Raw genomic sequence first — 21,001 nt, 5'->3', positions numbered from 1 at the left:
AACACCACGTGTGGGGAGGGGTCACCATTTCTCCAGGCCAAGCTCAGAGCCAGCCGGCGCCTTGTCGCTAGCTCACCGCGGTCCCCGCCCCGCAGCCACCCAGTGGGCCCGCGGGGACAGAGCGCCAGGCGTCCCCAGCTGCCAGCAGAGCACCAGCGTGGTGCCTGCCCACTGAGGGTTTGCAGGGTGGCCCCTCAGAGGAGGCCACAGGCTGCTTTTGTCAACACCAACCCGAGCGCTGCAAAGGCTGCTGCTCCCGCTTCCGTGGGAAGCAGTCGGAGCAGGCAGCTCACGGGTGCTGCAGAGCCTCCCCCAGAGCAAAGCCGAGCAGTCTCACTCCCGAAACCACCTGCTCACACCTAGTGCTGAGTCTTCTGTTTTTAAATGCCTCGACAAAGTGACAAAGTTACAAAGCCAGCCTGACCGCTCAGTCAACTGGCATTTGTTTTGTTTCAGTAACAATACATTGCTGACCTGGCCACTCCTTAAGTGACAAGCCAGATATTCCTCTGAGGTTCAGGCAGGTCTACCTTTCAGTTGTCAGCCAGGTGTTTTCTGTTCCGAAAGTACCCCAGGTGTGTGTGTGTGCAGGTGCACGCACGTAGGTGTGCCCTCTTGCCAGCACCTTCCTCTCATGTTCGGTTTTGAAGTCCATTGTTTTCCTCTGCCTCAGTTGTGCAGATGTGCAGAGTAACCCCTAATTGTGAGGACTGAAAGGTTGGCAGTTTGTCCTAGGACTTTGGAAGTAACAGCGCCAAAGTCCAGAAGGGCTGACGCTCGGCACGGAATGAGCCTATGGGCTTCAGTGTGCTCTCTTAGCAGCTGTCCTGTGGGCCCTTTTCTCAGATGCTGAAGGAAGGAAGCAGAGCTCCCCTCCTTAGCTGAGTTGTCCCAGCGTTTTCTGTGATGTTACAAACATCAGAGCTCTTCTGTAGTGCTGTGCCTCTGTTGTCACACAGCAGCATGCCCGTCTGTCCCCTCGTACCTATCCCTAAAAAGAAAGAAGAGTCTGTGAGACTATTCCTTTCAGGGACATTGCTTCACCTTTATGCCATCTCCTTGTTTGGATGGCTGGCTGGCTAGCCAAGGACGGGTAAGATTCCTCAAGAAAGGAACAACCTAAGACAGGCACAGTCGTGTGGGGACCACCAGGAGAATTCACGGGGTTGACAGAGGTGGGCGCAGCCCCCCTTTCCCCTGTCTAAGGAGAATGTCTGCCTCTGTGGCTGTATTCCTTCCACAACCTGCTCGGGAAGTGATAACATCAGTTCTCCATTTCAGTAAGTTTTCAACATAAAGGTTTTGTCCCCTGGGGAGGTACAAACAATAATTATTTATACATCATGGGACTTTTGGTACCGGCCGCCTGCAGGCAAGGGTGATTGGTTTGCACCAGTTTTCTGGTACGGTGTGTGAGTCTCACAGACCCTAACGTAAACAATGCTGCTTCCTTGTGTGTGCAGCAATAAAGGCTACAAGGTGGCCCGATTCGGCGCTGTCAGTCCTTTGAGGCTGTGAGACCCTCAGCCCCTGGTTCAAAACTTTCTTGATTTCTGTTTCTTTCTTAAAACTTAACCCAAAGCTGCCCCTTCTTGTTCCCTCACTGCCCTTGTTGCGCTGGACGTGACACGCCTCCTGACTTTCTCAGGAGTTGCCTTTAACTACGAGATAATCAAATATAACATTTATTTAGATCTTTCGGTATACTGGGTCCTTTTTTAAAAAATTCACTTCTCACCACCTCTCCATCTGTGGACGGGACTCCCTCAAAGCCACAAGTCGGTGTGTTCACAGCCGGCTTCCACTCACGTTTGTCTGGCTTCAGAGCCCACGCCTGGGACCCTTACACTGTACTCAGAGCTCTTGAGCAGTCATGTGGGTCTGGGTGAAGGGACAATCCAAAAGGGGCCAAGCCTGTCCCCAGCTAGCCAGTCACCCATGACACACGGGGCAATTCTGACGGGGTTCTTCAGATTCCACGTTCAAGCAAGAGCAGGCACGAGCGTTGCTTAGCTGTCTGGTCGCCTCGGGATTGTGTGACACAAATCACTTAACAAGATAAGATGTTTACTAATAAACATTAAATTTGACTGTGTCATCAACTTAATGAGAGTTAACCATTTTGATAAAATTCATCCCAGTAAAGAATTCCGTCTACAACCTTTTTAAATTTACTGAAGTGAATTAATGTAGAGATTTTTTTTTTGAGGTACAATTGACATAAGGTTGCATTAGTTTCAAGTGTGTAACATGATGACTCGATTTTGTATATATTGCGAAATGGTCACCACAAGAAGTCTAATTAACATCCATCACCATGCCTAGTTACAAAATTTATTTTTCCTTGTGACGAGAAGTTTAAGACCTACTCTCTTAGCAACTTTCAAATATGCAGTGTAGTCAGCATGCTGTACGTTACAGTCCCAGGACTGTTTTACAACTAGAAGTCGTTATTTTGCTATCAAGTTGTATAAGTCCTGTATCCATTCCGTAGGTTGTCTTTTCATTTTTGTTGATGGTTCTCTTTGCCTTTTGGTTGGATGCAGTCTCACTTATTTATTTTTGCTTTTGTTACTTTTGCTTGTGGAGTCAGATCCAAAAAACCCATCACCAAGACCTATGTCAAGGAGCTTACTGGCCTGTGTTTTCCTTTAGAAGTCTTATGGTTTCAGGCCTTACACTTAAGTCTTTCATCAATTTCGAGTGAAGTTTTGCGTATGGTGTAAGATGGGCTTTGCGTCCGACCAACCAGGGTCATCCCTGGCTCTGGCCCCACTTGCTGAGAGACTTGGGGCAAGTGGATGAACACCTCTGAGCTGCAGTTTCCTCATCTTGACAATGGGGTTGGTCCTAATTACCCCAGAGAGGTTTCGCATGAGGATTAAATGACATCATGTGGGTGAAGAACCCAGCAATGGTAAGTCCAGAAAGAATGGTAATTATTCTTCGCTGTAGCAGCTTTCCTCTTGGCAGTAGTCCTGGCGGGTGGGTGCTGGTTTACCCTGCTTTCCAGGTGAGGAGGCTGCGTAGCACAGGGCTGGCAGGTCGTGCGTCCCAGTTTTGATGAACAGTATTCACGATGGAACAGAATTGACTCTTGCTTTTATAGTTTAGAGGTTGCTGAATTCTTGGACCATCCAAGCTGCCTTTGATAATTCCCTTCAAGAAGGTTATGTTTGCTTCTGTCGGCAGGATGCAGGTATGTGCAGGAAAATGGATCCTTCTGCAAAGTGGAAAAATGTTGAGCTTTAATAGTTTCATAAAAGTAAAGGCAAACACAGAGTTGTTAAAATGGAACTGTTATGAAAGAATTCAAAGTGTATCTCAGGTGATGCATGTTGCTGACTGAGAGCCAGTGTTAGGTTATACGCAGAACCACGTAAGCAGCCGACCCCTGGATGACTCAGATTTGAACTGCACGGGTCCACTGATCTGTGGAGTTTTTTCTCTTATTTATAATTTTCTAATAACATTTTCTGTAGCTTTATTGTAAGAATACAGTATATAATACATATAACACCAAAAATATTTCTTAATCGACTGTTTATGTTATCGTTAAAGGCTTCTGGTCAGTAATAGACTATTAGTAAAGTTTTTGGGGAGTCAAAAGTTACATGTGCATTTTCAACTGCTAAGGGATTGGTGCCCCTAATAACCCTCGCGCTGTTTAAGGATCCACTGTACACAGGAAACTAAACACTAAGAAATATTTTGAGAGGGGCATCCTAAGTGTTAAATATGTTTAGGGAACGTGTAATTATGATTTTCTGTTTGCAGCTGTTAATACGCTCAGTCCAATTTTCACTCTAAAAGGGAATGTAGGGCAGAAGGGAAGTGGCTTGCCTGTATAAGGAATTCTAGATAATTAGCACTAGCAGGAAGTGCCAGAGCTCCCCTTGCTGTGGGTGTGTGGGGACATCTGAAATGCCTTTCTTGCAGAGACCTGACTTGGGAAGCCTGCCCACACTTTCTCTGCATGCGTTCCTGGCCTGAACTGCTTCGTTGTGTAATTACTCACCTGCCTGTCTCCCCCGCAAGCGCTTCTGGGGGAGCAAGCCAAGAGCCGTACTCAGCCAGCTCTGGCTCCAGCACGGCGTAGGTTAAGTGCTCAGTAAATGTAAGAAGTACCCTGGGCTCCTCCATCTTAATTGGGGTGTAGCCCAGTGTCATTTGCCTGTTAATTCTGTGAGCTGTTAGAAATGACTAAATCGTACTGGTAATAGTTTTGCTAATGCAGAATTTCATTCTAGTCTTTCTAAGTATGAAAGGATCATAACTGAATTTGATAAGAAACACAGCGGGTTTTTCTCTCATAGTTTGTATTTATTTTGCGTATTTCAGTGTATTGTATAACTTGAGAAGAACTGCAGTGTTTCGGTTCTTACCACAGAACCACCAATGGGACAGTATGATGTCCCAGGCTGTAAACTGCAGTCAACTGAAAATAAGGCCTCAGTAAGGCCCTGGCTGGAGAAAACCGCAGGGAAGTCCAGGTTGACCAGTTTGCCCTGGAAACGAACAAGAACTACACAAAACACAGTGAGTGCATGTGCCTGCACTCCTTCCTTTCATCTGTTGAATGCGTTCTGGGTCCTAAGTATACAATGTTCCACAACCTAAGGAGTGAAAAAGTAAATGTTAGACAGTGGGGAGTGACAAACACGGAGCTGTGTGGCCCCTGTCATTCGGAGGCGCCGCAGGGGTCCCGTGTGGAAGGAAGCCGTGGACCAAGCTGTGGGCCAGGCCTCCCCTGCATCTGGCAGGGGGTGGACGCCTGGGGCCAGACGCATCCTCAGTCTGCAGCCTCCCTGAGCCGGGCCTTCTCATGTGTTTCACTTCAGGTGCTTGTCTTCCAGCGTTCAGGGTACATTGGAATTTCCCTCGCTCTGTTCTTTTGTTTGTTTTTTGAGATGTACATGACTTTATAACTCTGAGTGAGCATCCAGTTTTTTAAAAGTGTCTCAATCTGTATCTCAGTGTGGTTGAAATGAATCACTCCAAAGTGGTGTGGGATTCTGAACCAGTTTTCCGGAGCCTGAGTCTTAGCTCTACAGAGAAGTCACGGAAAGGTGTTAGAGAAAACTTCATTGTCTTACATGCAAAATGCTCCCTGACTGATGAGAAAGTCAGGAAGATTTCCCTGGATATGATGAGGAAAAGTTACATAAAATTCTTTAGATGCTTTGAGCTTCAGAAACACAGACATCACCTAAAATCTAGTTCTGAGTTGACCTCCCATAGATGATTCATACCTTCCATATGGTATTCTCTTCCTAATAACGGTCTTTAAAAAACTGACATGCAACCAAATGTAGTGTTTTTAAGGTATCAAGGATATTTCAACAATGATTTTTAAAATGCCAAAGTCTCCCCCTTTTAACTGGGAAGTAAAAGTTCAATTAGTTTTAATTGACTCTTTTTTTTCTGTACAGAATACACCATCTTCATTTCTGTTTTCCCACATGCATTCTTTACTTTCCTCAATTTTTGTGATACAGATAATTTTGAAACAGTAGCCATGGTCAACACTAGCTGTCAACTGGATAGAAAAAACCAGTCTGTGACTCCATCCACTTGCTCTGTGTCTTTTCCTCTTTGATCAGGTCAAACAATAACTGAGCATGACCCCTGGGGACATGGCTGAGTTGGGGGTCACTGAGAAGTGGGGTGCAGAGCAGGGGTGCAGGTTACCAGGGCAGGGAAAGCTTCCTAGAGGAGGTCAGCTCAGCTGCAGCTTGCACATTGAAGTTGGTCCTCTGCATGTGCTCTGCCACCTGTGTGCCAGCAGACTGAGCAGGCAGCAGTGGCTGGCTTGTGCCTTCCTTCATGCTGCTGCCAGTGAGAAAGTCGGGAAGCTGTGCCTTAGGGACCCTCCTCTGACTGCACGCAGTGCCAGTTCTCAGAGCTCTGAGGAGCAAGCTCTCTGGTTGAGACAAACCTTTAGGAAAACTATCCACGGACTGTATTGAAGATCAGTCCATGGTGTCATTGAGGGAGGGTAGGGTGCCTGTCACTTTCCTTAAGGAAATCCCAGTTGGTGTGTAAGAGCAGGGGCTGGTGATGTGGGGAGAGGAGGGAGAAAAAGGGTGTTCCTCGGGGGAGTTTGTGGTACAGACGAAATGCAAAACGCAGAAATGGGAAATCATTTGAAAACAAGATATTAGTGTGTGCAAAGATGTGACAGGAAATGCAATCAGAAGGCGATGTGAGGAACTTAGCTCTTAGAGAGAGGAGGATGAATACATATTTATCTGGATTAAGGTGTCATGTAAGTCCATTCAACAAGAAATGGAAAATAGGGTATGTTACGATCCACGTGGTAGATTATTTTCTTGGGTGGTGAGTATGTAAGTTTTGCAGGATATTGCACTTAGGAATAGGCACGTTGTATTAGCTTAGTATTGACCAGATAGGATGCAGGGTATCAAAATATTAGAGCTAGAAGGATGCTGAGAAATGATGTAGGCCAACTTGACTTTTCAGACAGAATGAGGGTGCAGAGAATGCCGAAGCTCAGCCTGGACTCTGGTTTTCCTTGGTCAGCTGAGAACGGTGCCTGCCCCGCAGCTCGCTCACTGAGTGGGGAGGCCGGCTTGGGCTGGGGTGGTAGTTGGGTTGTGCTAAGGCTCTGTCTTCAATTGGTAACGGACAAACTTGGCTGCGGGTCAGAGGTGGTGGCAGTGCACTTGGAGCGGTGCTGTTTCCCGCCCAAATGCCCCATGTGCTGGGCGAAGAGGTAGGATGCTGAGAATCTGGTTACCTTAACTGCTCTGAGCTAACAAGAACATCTTAAAAATTAAGACAGTAGATTAAGTGTAAGTGCTGATGAACGTACCCTTCTGGTTGACGAGATTATTATAATATTGAAAATATAAGTATTTCATCAAAATAGCCAAGTTAACTATTTTAATTTCCCTTTAGTAAATTTAGTGGAGATTTAGCAGTAGATCGATGCTTATTAAATGCTTAAGAGTTTAAGTTCAGTCTCTGTGTTCCTTAGGCCGTAACATGACTGATATCAAGAGACATGAATTTCAGTCGTAGTCTTTGGAGTAGGATGGCAACGCGGAGGTCCTCCAGTTCTGACCCAGGAACCCCCTGTTTAGGTCGTTCGCTTCCAGGCACCCCTGGCAGTTGCTGTTGGGCATCTGCTTAAGCCTTTCCAGTGTTCCAGGTTCCTTTTGAAGATAACCCTTCCATTAATGGCACGACTTGATAGAAAGTTCTCTTTCATAGTAACCATCAGGCTTCTTAATAATTTGTACTTGTATCTCCTAATACTGCTCCAAGATTTTTTTCCTGGTTTTCTCAGAACGTTTTTCTTAGTTCATTTTAGATGGTCAAAATTTCTAGACTAGGAATTTCTAATTTTAAAAATATGAGCATTCCTCCCAAATATAGTCGTGTTCCCAGGATGAATAGGTGCCCAAACAAACAGGTCACCAAATGATTCCGCCCTGCTTTATTTTTTAGTAGGAAGACACTGGGCTAGGAACAGAAGTGGCTGGTTCCTTACTCTGCCTCTTGTACTTGAGTTCTTGGGGCCCGTTAACCTTGGTTTCCTTTTCTGTAAAGTGAAGGTGACAGTGCCTGCTCCAGGTACCAGGCTGTGGGGTCCTTTTGAGAACTGGATCCTTTTGTAGTCTACCCATTTCTTTACAGGTATAGGTTGACTCCCTTCTTTTAGATTGGAAAATTTTGAGTCATAAATACGATGATTTAGCAGGGGCTTAGATAACAAGGTATGATGATAAAAACAGATGATACTCCCTGGCAAGTCTTGAAACCCGTGAATATGGTGGGTCAACAATTTAGTTTGTACTTTTCTATCTTTATTGTAGAGACCGGGAAAAGATTTTTATGAAATTCAAGAATAAATAAAATGTATGAGTTATATTGTGGAAGCTAACATATTTGTTGGCTTCAATTAACACTGTATACCTGTTAATTTGAGTTGGGATCCCCACTGCAAATTAGAATCAAATCTAAATGCAAGGAGGGAAAGTATCATTTGCTAATTATTTATAGGGTTAATGCTTTTTATTCAGAATACTTTATTATAAATATGAGTAAAAGGAAATAGTAATACAGTGTTTTAATTGAATTGGTACACATGACACTAGTTTTGAGCTTTTTGAATATGTGTGTGAATCACCTTACAAGAAACATTGAGTTCTGTATGGCAGCCAGTGTTTCTTAAAACTCGTTTCTGTTTTTGATAAAACTCTTACATTCTCCTTTAATATTATTTGAAATTTCAAAGGAAATGACTAAAAATCAATTAAAGCTTGTGTATTATACTTCAATAACAGTTTGTAAAAAGCAAATCAAAGCCATTATACTTAATATGCTTTTCCAAATCCCACACATCCTTCCTGCCCTGCCCCCAAATCTTAGTTTCTATATGTTCTCTTGTCCCTCTTTGCGAGGCTCTACTTAGCACATTATCTTAAGAGTGAATGGATACTAACTGAAAGATAACCTTAAGCCTCAGATAGAATTCTATTGGTACTGTGGATATAAAATGAATCACAATTTTCTGATATCAAGACCGTTAGCCTTCTTTCCTATTGGAAGAAAGGACCTAATCATTGGACCTAACTTAATATTTATGAGATTTACACCGGGGAACAGGTATTATATTTCCTTTGTTCACATCAGAGGGGTACAAGAACCAACTAAAACAAGCTGGGACTTGAACATACCAGTGCTAGGTATTCTCACGTGGGAATGTTAGCCTTTCTGACCCATATAGAGTTGTCTCACTGTGCTTTTAGTTAGCATTTCTGATAACTAATGATGTTGAACATCTTTTCATGTGCTTATTTGCCATCTGTATATCTTCTGCGGTGAAGGGTCTTCTGCCTCATAGAAAAGAATGAAAAATGGTTTGTTTTTATGTTTGAGTTCGAAAGTCAGATCCAAACGAGGTCCACTGCATGTGTTACATTAAGTTGATATGTTTTTTTTAAATCTTTTCATTTTTAGTTTCCTCGTCTCTATTGTTTTCCTTGCATTAGGAAAACCCAGAACATGAGAAAGTCTGTAGGATACATGGATTTTCCCAATTACATCTCCAGGATGTTGTTTAATACATTTTTTTGTCTTCTGTATTTTTTGTAAACTAGTTGTTTGGGTCTAGAGACTTCAAGCTTGATTTATGGGGGGCTGGTATTGTTTAGGTACCAGTTAAAGGGTAGTATCATGTACTTTCATCAGGAGGTGGACTATATGGTCATCTGCCTCTTTGTGATGTTAAACTTGGTCAGTTAGTTAGGGCTTCTTGGTTTGATCCATTCATACTACACTCCTTCAACCTTTTGCCTAACAATTTTAGACATTGAAAATCTTTGCCTACAGCCCTTGTTTCATTAGTAGTTTCAAAGCGGTGATATCCTAATTTTGTCATTTTTTCTCTATTTATTAACTGGATTACAAATACAACCAAGAAAAACTTTGCCTCATGAATTACCGTGTTGCTTGTTACGGGGTACCGTTTGTAAATTATGGCAGGATAAATGTGGGTTTTCTTTCCTCCCCTTTGCTTACCAGTTTTCAGTTTTCTATACTATTCTTCAAAGATTAATAGTGGAGATTTTATTTTTCAGGACCATCATGAACTCATGGATTTTAGCATACTTGTCTCAATGCCTGGCACTAGTTCTAGTTGGCGCTCCAGTTTTCCCATCCTTGGTTAGTGGAAGCCCCTTCGTTAGTTCTGGAGGCCCTTTGGTGTCTGTCTGGCCTTCTGGCACAACGAGATGTCCCAAGCTCATCTTACAACATGTTGATTTTTTATATCAAAAGCTATCTACTCACGCTAGTAGCAATGAGCACGCCTAGATCTTGGTTTCTTGGATCTAGTGCCTAGATCTTATTTTTTTCATGCCACTTTCCAATAAAAGGAACCAGGGCTCTGGAGAAATGTCTAATTCAAGGACTGGAGCAGGAAATGTGCACGATGAGTCTGGGGCATCTTATAGTCTCAGAAAGTAAGGTAGTGTTCAGAAAGCAAGATACACACACGAGGAAAGGGGGTGGTATGTCAGAGGGACACCAGGAGCCCAACCGAAAGGGCTCTCAATGGCCAACGTTGAAACAATTTGAGCAACAAAATGACGGAAGTACCTAGTATTGAGTTATACCCAAACTATACATACCCATGTGTCTGTACTGGTGAATAAATGTATAAATGGAAGAGAATAGGCAAACCTCACTGGCAGCAGAGTTACAATTTATGTAAATGCTCCTCCCCCAGAGTGTGGGCTGCTCGTGTTCACGTCATTCCAAAGAGTACAGGGTGGCACGGGGGAAGAAGGAGACGCTTTACAGGGAAGAAACCTGACGCACGCCACTTCCGCCAGGAGAGGAAATTCCATCTCAGCTGTGCTGTCATGCAGAGAGGACATGCCAGTGATAAGATGTGATGAGGACACTTTACTCTGCTCGTTCCCCCAAACCCGTAGCTCCAGCCTATCATGAGGGAAACGTCACAAATAAATCCCAATAGAGATAGTTGCCAAAATGCCCCAGAGTCCTCAAAACTACCAAGGTCACTCAAAACGAGGAAAGTCAGAAAAGCTGTCAAGTCAAGAGGAGCCTCAGGAGACCTGACGATTACGTGCGGTGTTCTAGATGGGCTCCTGGTACAGAAAAGGAACATGGGATTACAACTAAGGAAATGAGAATACAGGATGGACTTTAGTCAGGGATAATATACCCCTGTTGGCTTATTATGAATTGTGACAAATATACCACACTCATGGAAGGTGTCACTATACTGGACTGGATGTGGGGCACATGGGACCTCTGTACTATCTTTGCAATTCTTCTGTAAATCTAAAACTCTTCTAAAATGTAAAGTTTATAGAAATGTAAAAAGTCGCTTACCCTTTGGCGATGACGCCAAGAGCTAAGGTTTATGTAGTGTATCAGCGTCTGCAAACACATTTACAAATTCCTCAGAGTTTCTCCTCTACTTTCTACTTAAGCAAGAAAATTATTTTTTATGAGCGTTAAGCTCATATCTAAAGACCATGCAGGGTCTAGTACCACTGTTACAACGACTGGGTGGTAAAGAGCAAGCAGAGTGATCTCTTTTTCACGTGCTGGGGTTTTCATTACCACACAGGGGCCGGCACCAGACTGGGTGAGGCCTTGCCTTAGCCTGGGGGGCTGCACTGTCCACACCCACACTGGCCCCCCACCCACCTGATGGGCCTGAGGGTCCGGGAGGGAAGTGTGCTTTGCCAGCCTTGAGTCCTGCGGCAGATGGTGTCGTGTTGACGGTGGAGAGCACAGGGACGAGCAGTGCGGCCTGGGGAGAGCAGACCAGGGACGTTAGAGCCTGTGGTCTGTTAGGCGTCCAGGTAGAGACTGGGTGGGAGATGGAGTAAGAGACCGAAGCTCAGGATTGGGAGGTCATCCATGTTCAGATGGTTAAGCACTGGATTTAACCACGAGACTAGACCCAATCACTAGGAAATCAGTGTAGACGGAGGAGAAGGGTCAGGACGGAGCCTTGGAGATCTGCGACACTTAGATGTGAAGGGGAAACTCCAGCAAAGGCAAGGCCCAGGGGTGTTGGAAGCCCGGGCGGGGGATGCTGTGCGTGCTGGCTGCAAGGGCTCACAGCTGCCACCTGGGGCCCTTCCCACTCCCACCCCCACTCCCGCCAAGCAGCCAGCAGCCAGTGCCACAGCTGACACGGGAGCAGAGAAGGCTGCTGCTTGCCACAAACTGGGACGACTGCGGTGCATTTACTTCACTAGCGCTCTCTGTGGGGTTAGGCTGTGTAGGCTGCTCTCCAGCAGACACGTCCTTCCTTCCCATAGGCCCCAGCCCTGTCCTGCGCCCTTACAGCCTTTGTCCTGTGAGCACAGGAGAAGCCATAGTCAGCCGCCGTAAGCTCTGCACTTAGGGAACCTAACTGAAGACACCAGGCGAGAAAAGTGCCTTAGGAACTGTTAGCTCTTACTCATGCATTTCCCTTCCCAGGAGACATCACGCTGCCTCTGTGGGTGCCCCTTCCCCCCTGGAATGCCCCTCTTAGCCCTAACCTGCCCTGAGCCTGTGGGCTGCCAGAAAGGAGGCCCCCTCTGCAGAGGCGTGCAGTGGCTAAGGCGGGCCAGGGCTTGGGTAGCACGGAGGAGGAAGCCGTTAGTTTTGCCTATGAGAGCTGGAGACGTTTTCTCAGAGGAAGTAACGTTGGAACTGAGCTGGAAGGCGAGCCCGTGCCCACTTGAAAGCTCCCCTCAAACCCAGGTCAGACAGCCCGCCCCTGCTATCGCCCTCAGCCCGCACTGTGGACAGTGCAGCGTCTTTTCAGATGGATGTCTGCGGCCTTGGTGTTGGAGGTGCACGGCACACGCTGCCCTGCACAGTTCTCCTTCAGCCAACGCAGCTTGGCAGAAAGGAGTGCAGAGGACTTTAGGAATTACATGATTTTACCCTCACTTGGTCTGCTCTCTTGGCCTCCAGTAATCAGCTACCTTCCATAATCTGTCCCCTTCCTCTGTCTGGGACCCCCGTCTGCAGTATATCGTCTGCGCATCCTGTATTTTCAACCCTCGGAGGGCTTCATGTTGGCTGTGCTGCAGGGGCCTCTGCATGACGCCATCCATGACTGATGTGCTCTTGGAGGAAACCATGAAGGGGGCAGAGTTGGTGACGCATGGGATGGAACTGAGGGATCATTTCCTGAAGCACGTGCAGCAGGCGGAGAAGGAAAAACCGCGGTGTGTCTTAGCACAGCATGTAACAAACATTCCAAACTGGATAGAATGTAAAGGTCTATGAAGATAAAGAAAAGTGAGACGCAAAATATGAAATAATTTTATACCTATTAGATCACAAAAACATTTTAACGTCTGGCAATGTTGAGTAGTTTGGATTTAGGCAGCAGTCACTTTGGAAAACAACCTGGCAAAGTCACGTCAGCTCTAAATTGGCTAAAGCCAATAACAACAAGTACTGTCACACCCAGAGAACATTTATATAAGAGTAAGTGGGAAGAGACGATGGAGAAAACATGCTTTATCTTGATAAGGTACTTTGTAAGCTCAGTGAATAGTGTTTGTGGTTGAAAATACTTTGCTGTGAAGTTTCTGCTCAGGGAACAGCAACTGAGACAGAATGGAGAAAGGTCAAAGTTAGACTCACAGGGAGTGTTATTTCCCTGGATTTTGAGTTGTGCACAGGATAGGGGCTCTACATGGTCAGGAAATGAAGGTATTACTGTTGGGTTTCCTACAGACTGGATTTTAAATGTAGTTATTCCAGAGCATTTTATATATTGCTTTAGTGGAAGATTTGCTGCCACTTAGCAGATGAGAAGGCTAGGAATGAGAGTTTTGCATTCATGTCACGAGGCTTGGTAAGAGTTCTTTGTTCCTAACTTGGCCCTGGCAGATAATGTAAACGCCATCCAGTAAGAAGGTTTGGAAAACATCAGGAAGGAATGCGTAGCTCTGAGTTTCCTGGAATGTGTCCTAGAGAAGCTGGCACTGAGAAAGTCACCCCCCAACACATTCGGGTTCAGAACCATTTGGAGGCACCGTGGTCCCTGGGTTCCAGGGCTCTGAAGCAGACCTGTGTTTTCTGAATTCCTTTGTTGTCTCTGGACCATTTCCTTCTGTAATAATAGAGTTCTTATCAGCAAATTGAATGAATGAATGAGGATTGAATTTGTGAACATTTGAATGAGAGAAGTAAATTACATGGAAATAAAAGCTCAAGTTTTTCTCAAATATAGTCAGTGTTCAGAAGGGCTTAAGAAGAGAAACTCTTACAAATAACCCAATTAAAAAGGGAGGGAAAGATCTGGATAGACATTTCTCCAAAAAAAGATATACAGTTGCCCAAAAAGCACTTGAAAAGATGCTGAACACCATTAGTCATCAAGGAAATGCAAGGCAAAGCCACTCACACCCACTAGGATGGCTCTAATCAAAAAGACAGGTAACAGCAAATGTGGGTGAGGGTGTGGAGAAGTTGGACCCTTCAGTGTTGCTGTTGGGAATATACGTTGATGTAGCCACTTTGGAAAACAACCTGGCAGTTCCTTTAAAAGTTCCATTTGACCCAGGAACGCCACTCCTAGGCATATACCCAAGGAAATGAAAACATGTCCGTACGAAAACTTGTACACAAATGTTCATAGCAGTAGTATTTATAATAGCCAAAAGATGGAAACCACCCAAAAGTTTATCCACTGAATGTATAAACAAAATGTGGTGTATCCATACAGTGGCATGTTATTTGGCCAAGTAAAGGAAGTAATACAGGCTGCAAAGTGGATAAGCCTCGAAAACATTATGCTGAGTGAAAGAAGCCAGACTCAAAAGGCCTCATATTGTATGATTTCATTTATGTGAAATGTACAGAATAGGCAAATCCATAGACACAGAAAGATTAGCGACTTCCTGGGGTTGGAGGGAATATTGGGGGTTGATGACATTCTAAAATTTTATGTGATGGTTGTACAGCCCTGTGAGTACATTTACTAAAAGCCATTGACTGATACCTTTAAAATGGGTGAATCGTACGTGAATTTTATCGCAATAAAGCTGTTACTCTCCACCCCACCCCCAAAGAAAAACCTTATTTGAACCAATTCTAGCCTCTTACTGTTGAGAGAGAATAGTATAAAATTCTACAGAAATGTGGTTAATTGTCCTTCAGGAATAGTGCAATTTAGAGAGATTGGAGGAGCCTGCTGTGTGCCTGGCATAGTGCTGGGGCCCCAAGGCCCCAACAGCAAAGAAGTTGTTGGTTTGGGGAGGAACGTAGATGTTTGTGGGAGTTGTGCAGGGCGTGGTCGCATGGGCCACGGCTGGAAAGAGGGAATGTTAGGTCGTCACCTTCACCACTCTGCCAAGGGGCAGATGGGGTTCCAGGCCAAGGGTGACAGCAAGTGTGTGGGTCTGTTGATTTTTAAGGCATAGAGTTGTTTAGGGGGGGAATGCAAGTGACAGGAGGTGGGTTGGAATGAGGGACTGACTTTCAAACCATTATCTGACATTACAGAAGAGGAAACCATACACGTAATACTGTGCTAAACCAGACTTAGGTTCTGGAAGTTCTAGCTCACATATAAATAAGACGGAGCTCTTGCTGGCTGAATGTTTGTTGTGTGCCTGGCACTGTTCTAGGTGCTTTTTCATATTCCTCCCAAGTCTAGAGGGACGTGCTGCTATTTCCCCACTGGCAGACTAGGCTGGGAGCGGTGAGGCCACGACTCAGGTCCAGAGCCCCACGCCCGCCATGCACTTCACGGGACCTTCTTGCTGGCAGGCGCCAGTTGGAAAACCACTGTTCGCATTGAATTTCTTCCAACCTCTATTTTAAGATGCTCTTGGTTCTTTGTTTAAATGACTAAATGCATCTAAAATTAAACTGGCACTCATTTTTATTTTTCTTGTACAATTGAAGTCATTGCTGTTTCACTTAATAAATTACAGTATAAGAACTGAGTGGTAATAATCATTTATAGGGATTTATTACTCAAGCTGTGTGTGTTTAGCATTCATTCGAATTATATTCTTTTTAGGTTGAGGGAAACGTTTCTGAATATTGGTGATACTGGTTGTTCACTGAGGTGGTTTCCTGTATATTTCTATAAAATATAAATGAAATTCATATTTATCAACACCATTTGAAGGGCTCTCCCTGAAAAGCAAATGTCTTGGAGTGGGTTGACTGTTTTGTTCTCCCTAAAAATATTCTAGGTGTCCGAAGCGAAGTGACTTATTTAGGCATTAGAGTACAGCCCCAACAGGCTTTCAGCAGACCTGCCCTATATTTTAGTGTAGATTCCTCTACTTTTAATAAGTGTTTATTGATACAAATAAGTGTAACATGCTAGAACATCTGACATTGGAGAGGGTAACAGGCTGGCGTTGTTCTGAATAGTCATAGACACCGGTCAGAGCTTAGCTGATCCTCTGTCTTCTTAGTTAAAGAACATGCACTTCCACAGACATCCTAAAGCCGAGGTGCTTTTGTGCTCAGTGGGAACTTGAGCCCCATTTTCCTTTAAAAGGGAAAGAAAGTTCTGCCTTAGAGTGTCTGGGCACATGCTGAACACCCTGCCCCAGAATCAGGGCGACTGAGAACCAGCTGGCCAGCTGGGTGGTAATTCCTCAACGCCCTGGTATGTCCTGGTGTTGCCAGATACTGCAAGGGCTCAGAGAGCAGGAAATAAGCTGCCGGGAGATAAGGCAGGCAGCTAAGCTCTGCAGACAGGAGGAAATGAGAATCCTAATCCAGGGAGACAGCATTAGCAGTTTGACTTTATTTTTAAACCAAGAATCACCAGAAAGATTTCTTTAATTTAGGGGAGCTGCCTGCCCACCTATCCAGTTGTACTGGTAGAACTCACAGCAAAGAACTGTGTGAGTGGGGACTGCATTTCCACTCACTGCTGCGTCTCAGCTGCTGAGGAGTTACAAAAAGATGAGAGTGAGTTTGGGAACTTTCTGTTTCTCCAACAACTACCACTATGTTCTCATAAGACCAAGAACTCTTTAACATTAGAAATAACTTTAAAATATTTTTTTACCTCTGCTCTTTCGTGTTTGTGTCATGCTGTGACCATGCCAGCCAGCTGTTTCCATGACAAAGAGGGGCTTATTGATGTCAGCGAAATATGCAGCCATTCCTGGCAATGGATGGTCAAGCCAAAACATGAAAGTGTAGGAAATGTGACTAATCTCTTAAACTCTCAAATAAGATACCTTGTCATTGGTACTGTTTTATAAGGAAGGTCATAGTAGATGAATGTTCACTGGGTTAAGGAAATAATTCCAAAACTGATCAGCAGTGCATGTCATGTAATTGGTCATATTCTGTCCTGTGGCAGCCATTCTGGCGTCCGTTAGTGACAGTGGGCCTACACATCGCATATGTGGCTTTAGGGACCAATCTGTAGCCACCTGCACGCACCTTTGTGGATTGCGGTGCCTGGGTCAAATCATCGCTGGGTCTGAAAGAAGTTTATGAAGTTGGCATTTACTGACCATTTGGAAATTCTGAATTTTATGATGCAATCAATGCATTTAAAGGCTTTTGTTGGTGTGTTGGTTTTACTATTTTAAAAAATTAGATCAGTAATTTAAATAGAGAATTTTAAAAACTAGATTTAGAAAACTGAATCTGAATTTGTTCCCCCTCATCCACTTGGGTGGAGGGCCCTCCTGTGTGTGTTCACAACTCTCTGATTGCAGCTCGAGCACTAGATTGGGTCCGCTTAGTGCACTGAACTCTGGGGGGACAACGCAGGCTTAACATCTGCCCTCAACACCTAACGGCTTGTAATAGATGAGCAGTCACTATTAGCTGTTGTTAAAATGCCTTTGGGAGTTGAAAATAACCTGCTTTAAATCCTTTTCAGTAACCTTTTATAGTTCAAAGATATAACTGGATGAGGATCATGGCTTCTAATTATGTGTAACTGTTTGGCACAGTATGTCCAAAATGACCATGTGTCAGTATTCAGAGGGGAGCGTTTCCTCAAGCACCGGAGCGGGTCAGCCTGCACCTGCACATTCACAGCAGAGCGAGGCGCGTGTCTCGGAGAGGGAGAAAGCCGGACAGGGCTGCGGGCTTTGTTGGTGTCTGCATCCACGCAAGTTACCTTTGGCACGGGAGCCATCGCCTCGGCTAGATTTGACTAGTGATTGCCTTGTCTCAAAATTGCAGTCTCACAGCTCTCTTTGATTTTTGCAGAGTTTTGAAAAAGAGCTACACTATCCTTACCTTGTAAGTGGGTAACAATTTCCTCTTGGAAAACTTGAGGATTTTATTATGCATCTTATAAGTCCGGCTAATACCACCATGTGTGGCAGACCAAGGCTGGGGGCTGCTGCTACCTCCCCGGTGCCTTGAAAACAAGCCCTAAAATCAGGTGTGCCCGTGCTACAACTTTGAGAAGTGACAGGGCTTCCTCTGTGGTCTGTGTTTTGGACATAGATGGGCGTAAGGAGGGGTCAGGGCATTTGGGAGGTCCTTAACAATCTCATTGGCCCCACTTGCTAGTTTAGAAGACAGCTGACCCTTGAACTACATGGGTTTGAAATATGCAGGTTACTTATATGCGGATGATTTCCAGTAAATGTACAGTCAGCTCTCTGTATCCCCAGGCTTTGCAGCCACTGATTGAACCAACTGCACACTGTATGCACTGATCTGCGCCATTTTATATAGGGGACTCGAGCATCCATGGGTTTTCGTATTCACAGGGGTGGCACCTGTCCCCTATGGATACTGACGGACGGCTGCAGTTAAGTTTTTGAGGAGTCAGAAGTTACAGACAGATGGGCTCAGTGCCTCTAACCCAGCATTGTTCAAGGGTCCACTGTATGTTAGAATTTGGAAACCATTTCCACATTCACGAGGGTTATGAGTTTATTAGGCACAAAGTCCTAGGAGGAGACGGGATTCAGATCTTTCTTACGAATTGCAGGCGTGCTCTTGCTGGCTAATGACAGCCCTAGTTTGACAGACACTCACCAGTACCTGACCACATACCTGGATGTTCTGGCTTCCGGTCAGACTTTCCCCAAGAGCGGGACCAGATCATCCCTGCTCCATATTGGTCACAGCGTCACATGGCATGAGCCAAGTAAGTACAAGCTGAATGTCTGACGGGATGAAACACCAGCACCGGCCAGGCTGGTGACACTCAGGGAGCATTCTCCACAGCGAACACAGGCTGTTGGTTTTGTGGCTCCTGGGCTCACTTCATAGTCTGTGTCCTACAGGTTTTGCTGGGCTCCATGACGACTGTCTTCAGGCATTTACCTAATCCCACAAACCACCTACTAGAGGGTTCACCTTTACAGGAGGGCGTGATAGTTGAAAAAGATGAAAGTGATTATCTGGGTTCAGAATTTTTCATATTTAAAATTAAGTTTTTATACTCACACATTTTAAAGCTTATCATTTCGTTATATTTCCTTTGTGATAAATTCTAAACAACTTAGATATTTCAAATGTGTGTGTTTTCCAAGTTGGCCATGTTTAGATGCTGAACTACTCAGAAATAAGAGTCTAGAAAAGATATAGAAAATTTCCTTTTGGGATGAAAATGAAATTAAATAGGCCCCATCCTTTCTGCTTTCTGTGTTAAATAAATAACACCCTGATTCAAATACCGAACAGATTTTGTGAAAATTGTTTTCCCATCACACAGAACCGTCAGATGAGAGATCCTTACTCTTGTGAGAGGCAAGGCAAGGTACAGATGGGCTCTCGACCCTCTCTCTGTTTTTATAATAGTGGACATTTTCGTGTTATAATTTATCGTTTGCTCAGGTGTCTGCTGTTCGTCAGGAAGCCATGTCTTGTGGGTCTGGTTCTTTGTGACACTGCCATGTGTGGGCTGTGCCCTGTCCCCTCCACTGATCCTCACATCTTCCCCTGGTCTTTTCCTCTGACCATGCGTTCGTTCTGGTTAGTCCTGAAGTTTGATCTCTTTGTCGGCGTAATTCTGAGCCATGTATTCCTGGTTCATTACCTGTGTTAAACATATTCGCGGTTGTTTTCTAGGTTGTGCTGGTGAGGTGGAATGAGCCGTACCAGAAGCTGGCCACGTGTGATGCGGATGGAGGGATATTTGTGTGGATTCAGTATGAAGGAAGATGGTCCGTGGAACTGGTCAACGACCGAGGGGCTCAGGTGAGTGGGCGGGAATACAAGGCAGACCTCATGTTCCAGGGCGAAGGAAAACTTTCCAGAAACAGGTGGAGTAGAAATAAATGAAACAAGAACCCTGTTTTTCGTCCCTCATGATGATATCACTAGATGAAAAGAGAAAGATCATACTTCTTTCTCTTCAACTATGCTGCTGTTGTGAGAACTCTCCAAGTTTTAAGCTTTAATTAAATCTGTGAAATCAGTTGTTACCAGTGTTGTGATTATATGTTAAATTTGGGTCCTCTGTAGTGCCTCTGGCATGTCACTTTTTTGCTCCCTTCTGAAAGGTATTTTCCCTGTGAAGTAATCTTCATGGTTCCCTCAAAGGGAATTCTACCTGTTTCTCACAAGCTACTCACCAAGCTGAGCTTTTAACACTTTCTTCTACCAGGTTTCAATTATCGTAGCCACCTGCTGTCATCCCTCAGCTCTTCCTTTCTGAAACAAATTTGTCTCTGCTCTGAGGAAAACAATTGCTCCAGGGACACCCTGCTGAGCTGTGCTGTTTAAAAACCTGCTTCATAGATCCTTCCGGCTTATGGGACACCTCTGCTCTTCTATGCGGGAGGGTGGTCTGCATGGACGCATGTCCCATCCCAGGGATTTAACAGCAGTGTGGCTCAGAACCCAGTCCTCAGGAGACCTTTATTAATGAAGGGTTTCTTAGACTATTTCACTCTCTAAGGCGGGGTCCCCCTGCCTGTCTCTACACATTTCTGAGGAAAGGATTCTCATTCTCTCCCATCTGTTGCTTAAATAAGCTGTGAACTCCCCAAGTTTGAAAGATACAGACCAGTGAAGTGACATAAAACTGCAAGGAATGAAGATCTTATTAGCAGTTATTAGTAGCAGATTGAGGATCTTTGTAAGATGTCATCACAGAAGACAAATCTATCTCAGTAAGAACAGAATTTTCTTTCTTTGTAAGTTTATTTGCTTAGTAGGGTAAATGTAATCATTTTGACTGACTCTGAAAAGGTCTTATCTGTTTCCCGTATGCTTCCATCTAGTGGAAACAGAAGCGATAGAACCTAACCTGTGACTACCAATGAGCCTTCTAAGTAGAGCTGCAGGTGTGGAACTCTCCGTGACTGAGAAGTTCATGTCACGTTGTGGGGGCCGGGGAGGGGGCAGTGGTAGTCGATGTTGCGGTCAAGAGCATGAGCTCTAGAGTCAGACCACAGGCCAACAGTCTCACTCTATGACTTCTTGATGGGAAGTACTTAGCTTCTCTGTGCCTCAGTTCCCCCATCTGTAACGTCTAATGGTACCTGCCTCAGAGGGTCATTGGGAGGATTAAATAAGA

General features: G+C 44.8%; 1 protein-coding gene across 4 annotated transcripts in view; it reads left to right on the top strand.

Moving 5' to 3' along the window:
• Window positions 1–21,001, top strand: part of TULP4 (TUB like protein 4) — a 206,737-nt gene that overhangs the window by 113,178 nt on the left and 72,558 nt on the right. For all 4 annotated transcript variants that reach the window (XM_081038283.1, XM_081038281.1, XM_081038280.1 and 1 more), the window contains one exon: window positions 19,549–19,677. Coding sequence is in view for 3 of the 4 variants with exons in the window: in XM_081038281.1 (XP_080894407.1) it covers window positions 19,549–19,677 (129 nt within the window). In the remaining variant the exon portion in view is untranslated. The remainder of the gene's footprint in view (window positions 1–19,548; window positions 19,678–21,001) is intronic.

The sequence above is a fragment of the Rhinolophus hipposideros genome (assembly GCF_964194185.1).
Source record: "Rhinolophus hipposideros genome assembly, chromosome: 3".
In the NCBI taxonomy this organism is placed as follows: domain Eukaryota; kingdom Metazoa; phylum Chordata; class Mammalia; order Chiroptera; family Rhinolophidae; genus Rhinolophus; species Rhinolophus hipposideros.
This window is presented reverse-complemented; position numbering and strand designations above follow the sequence as displayed.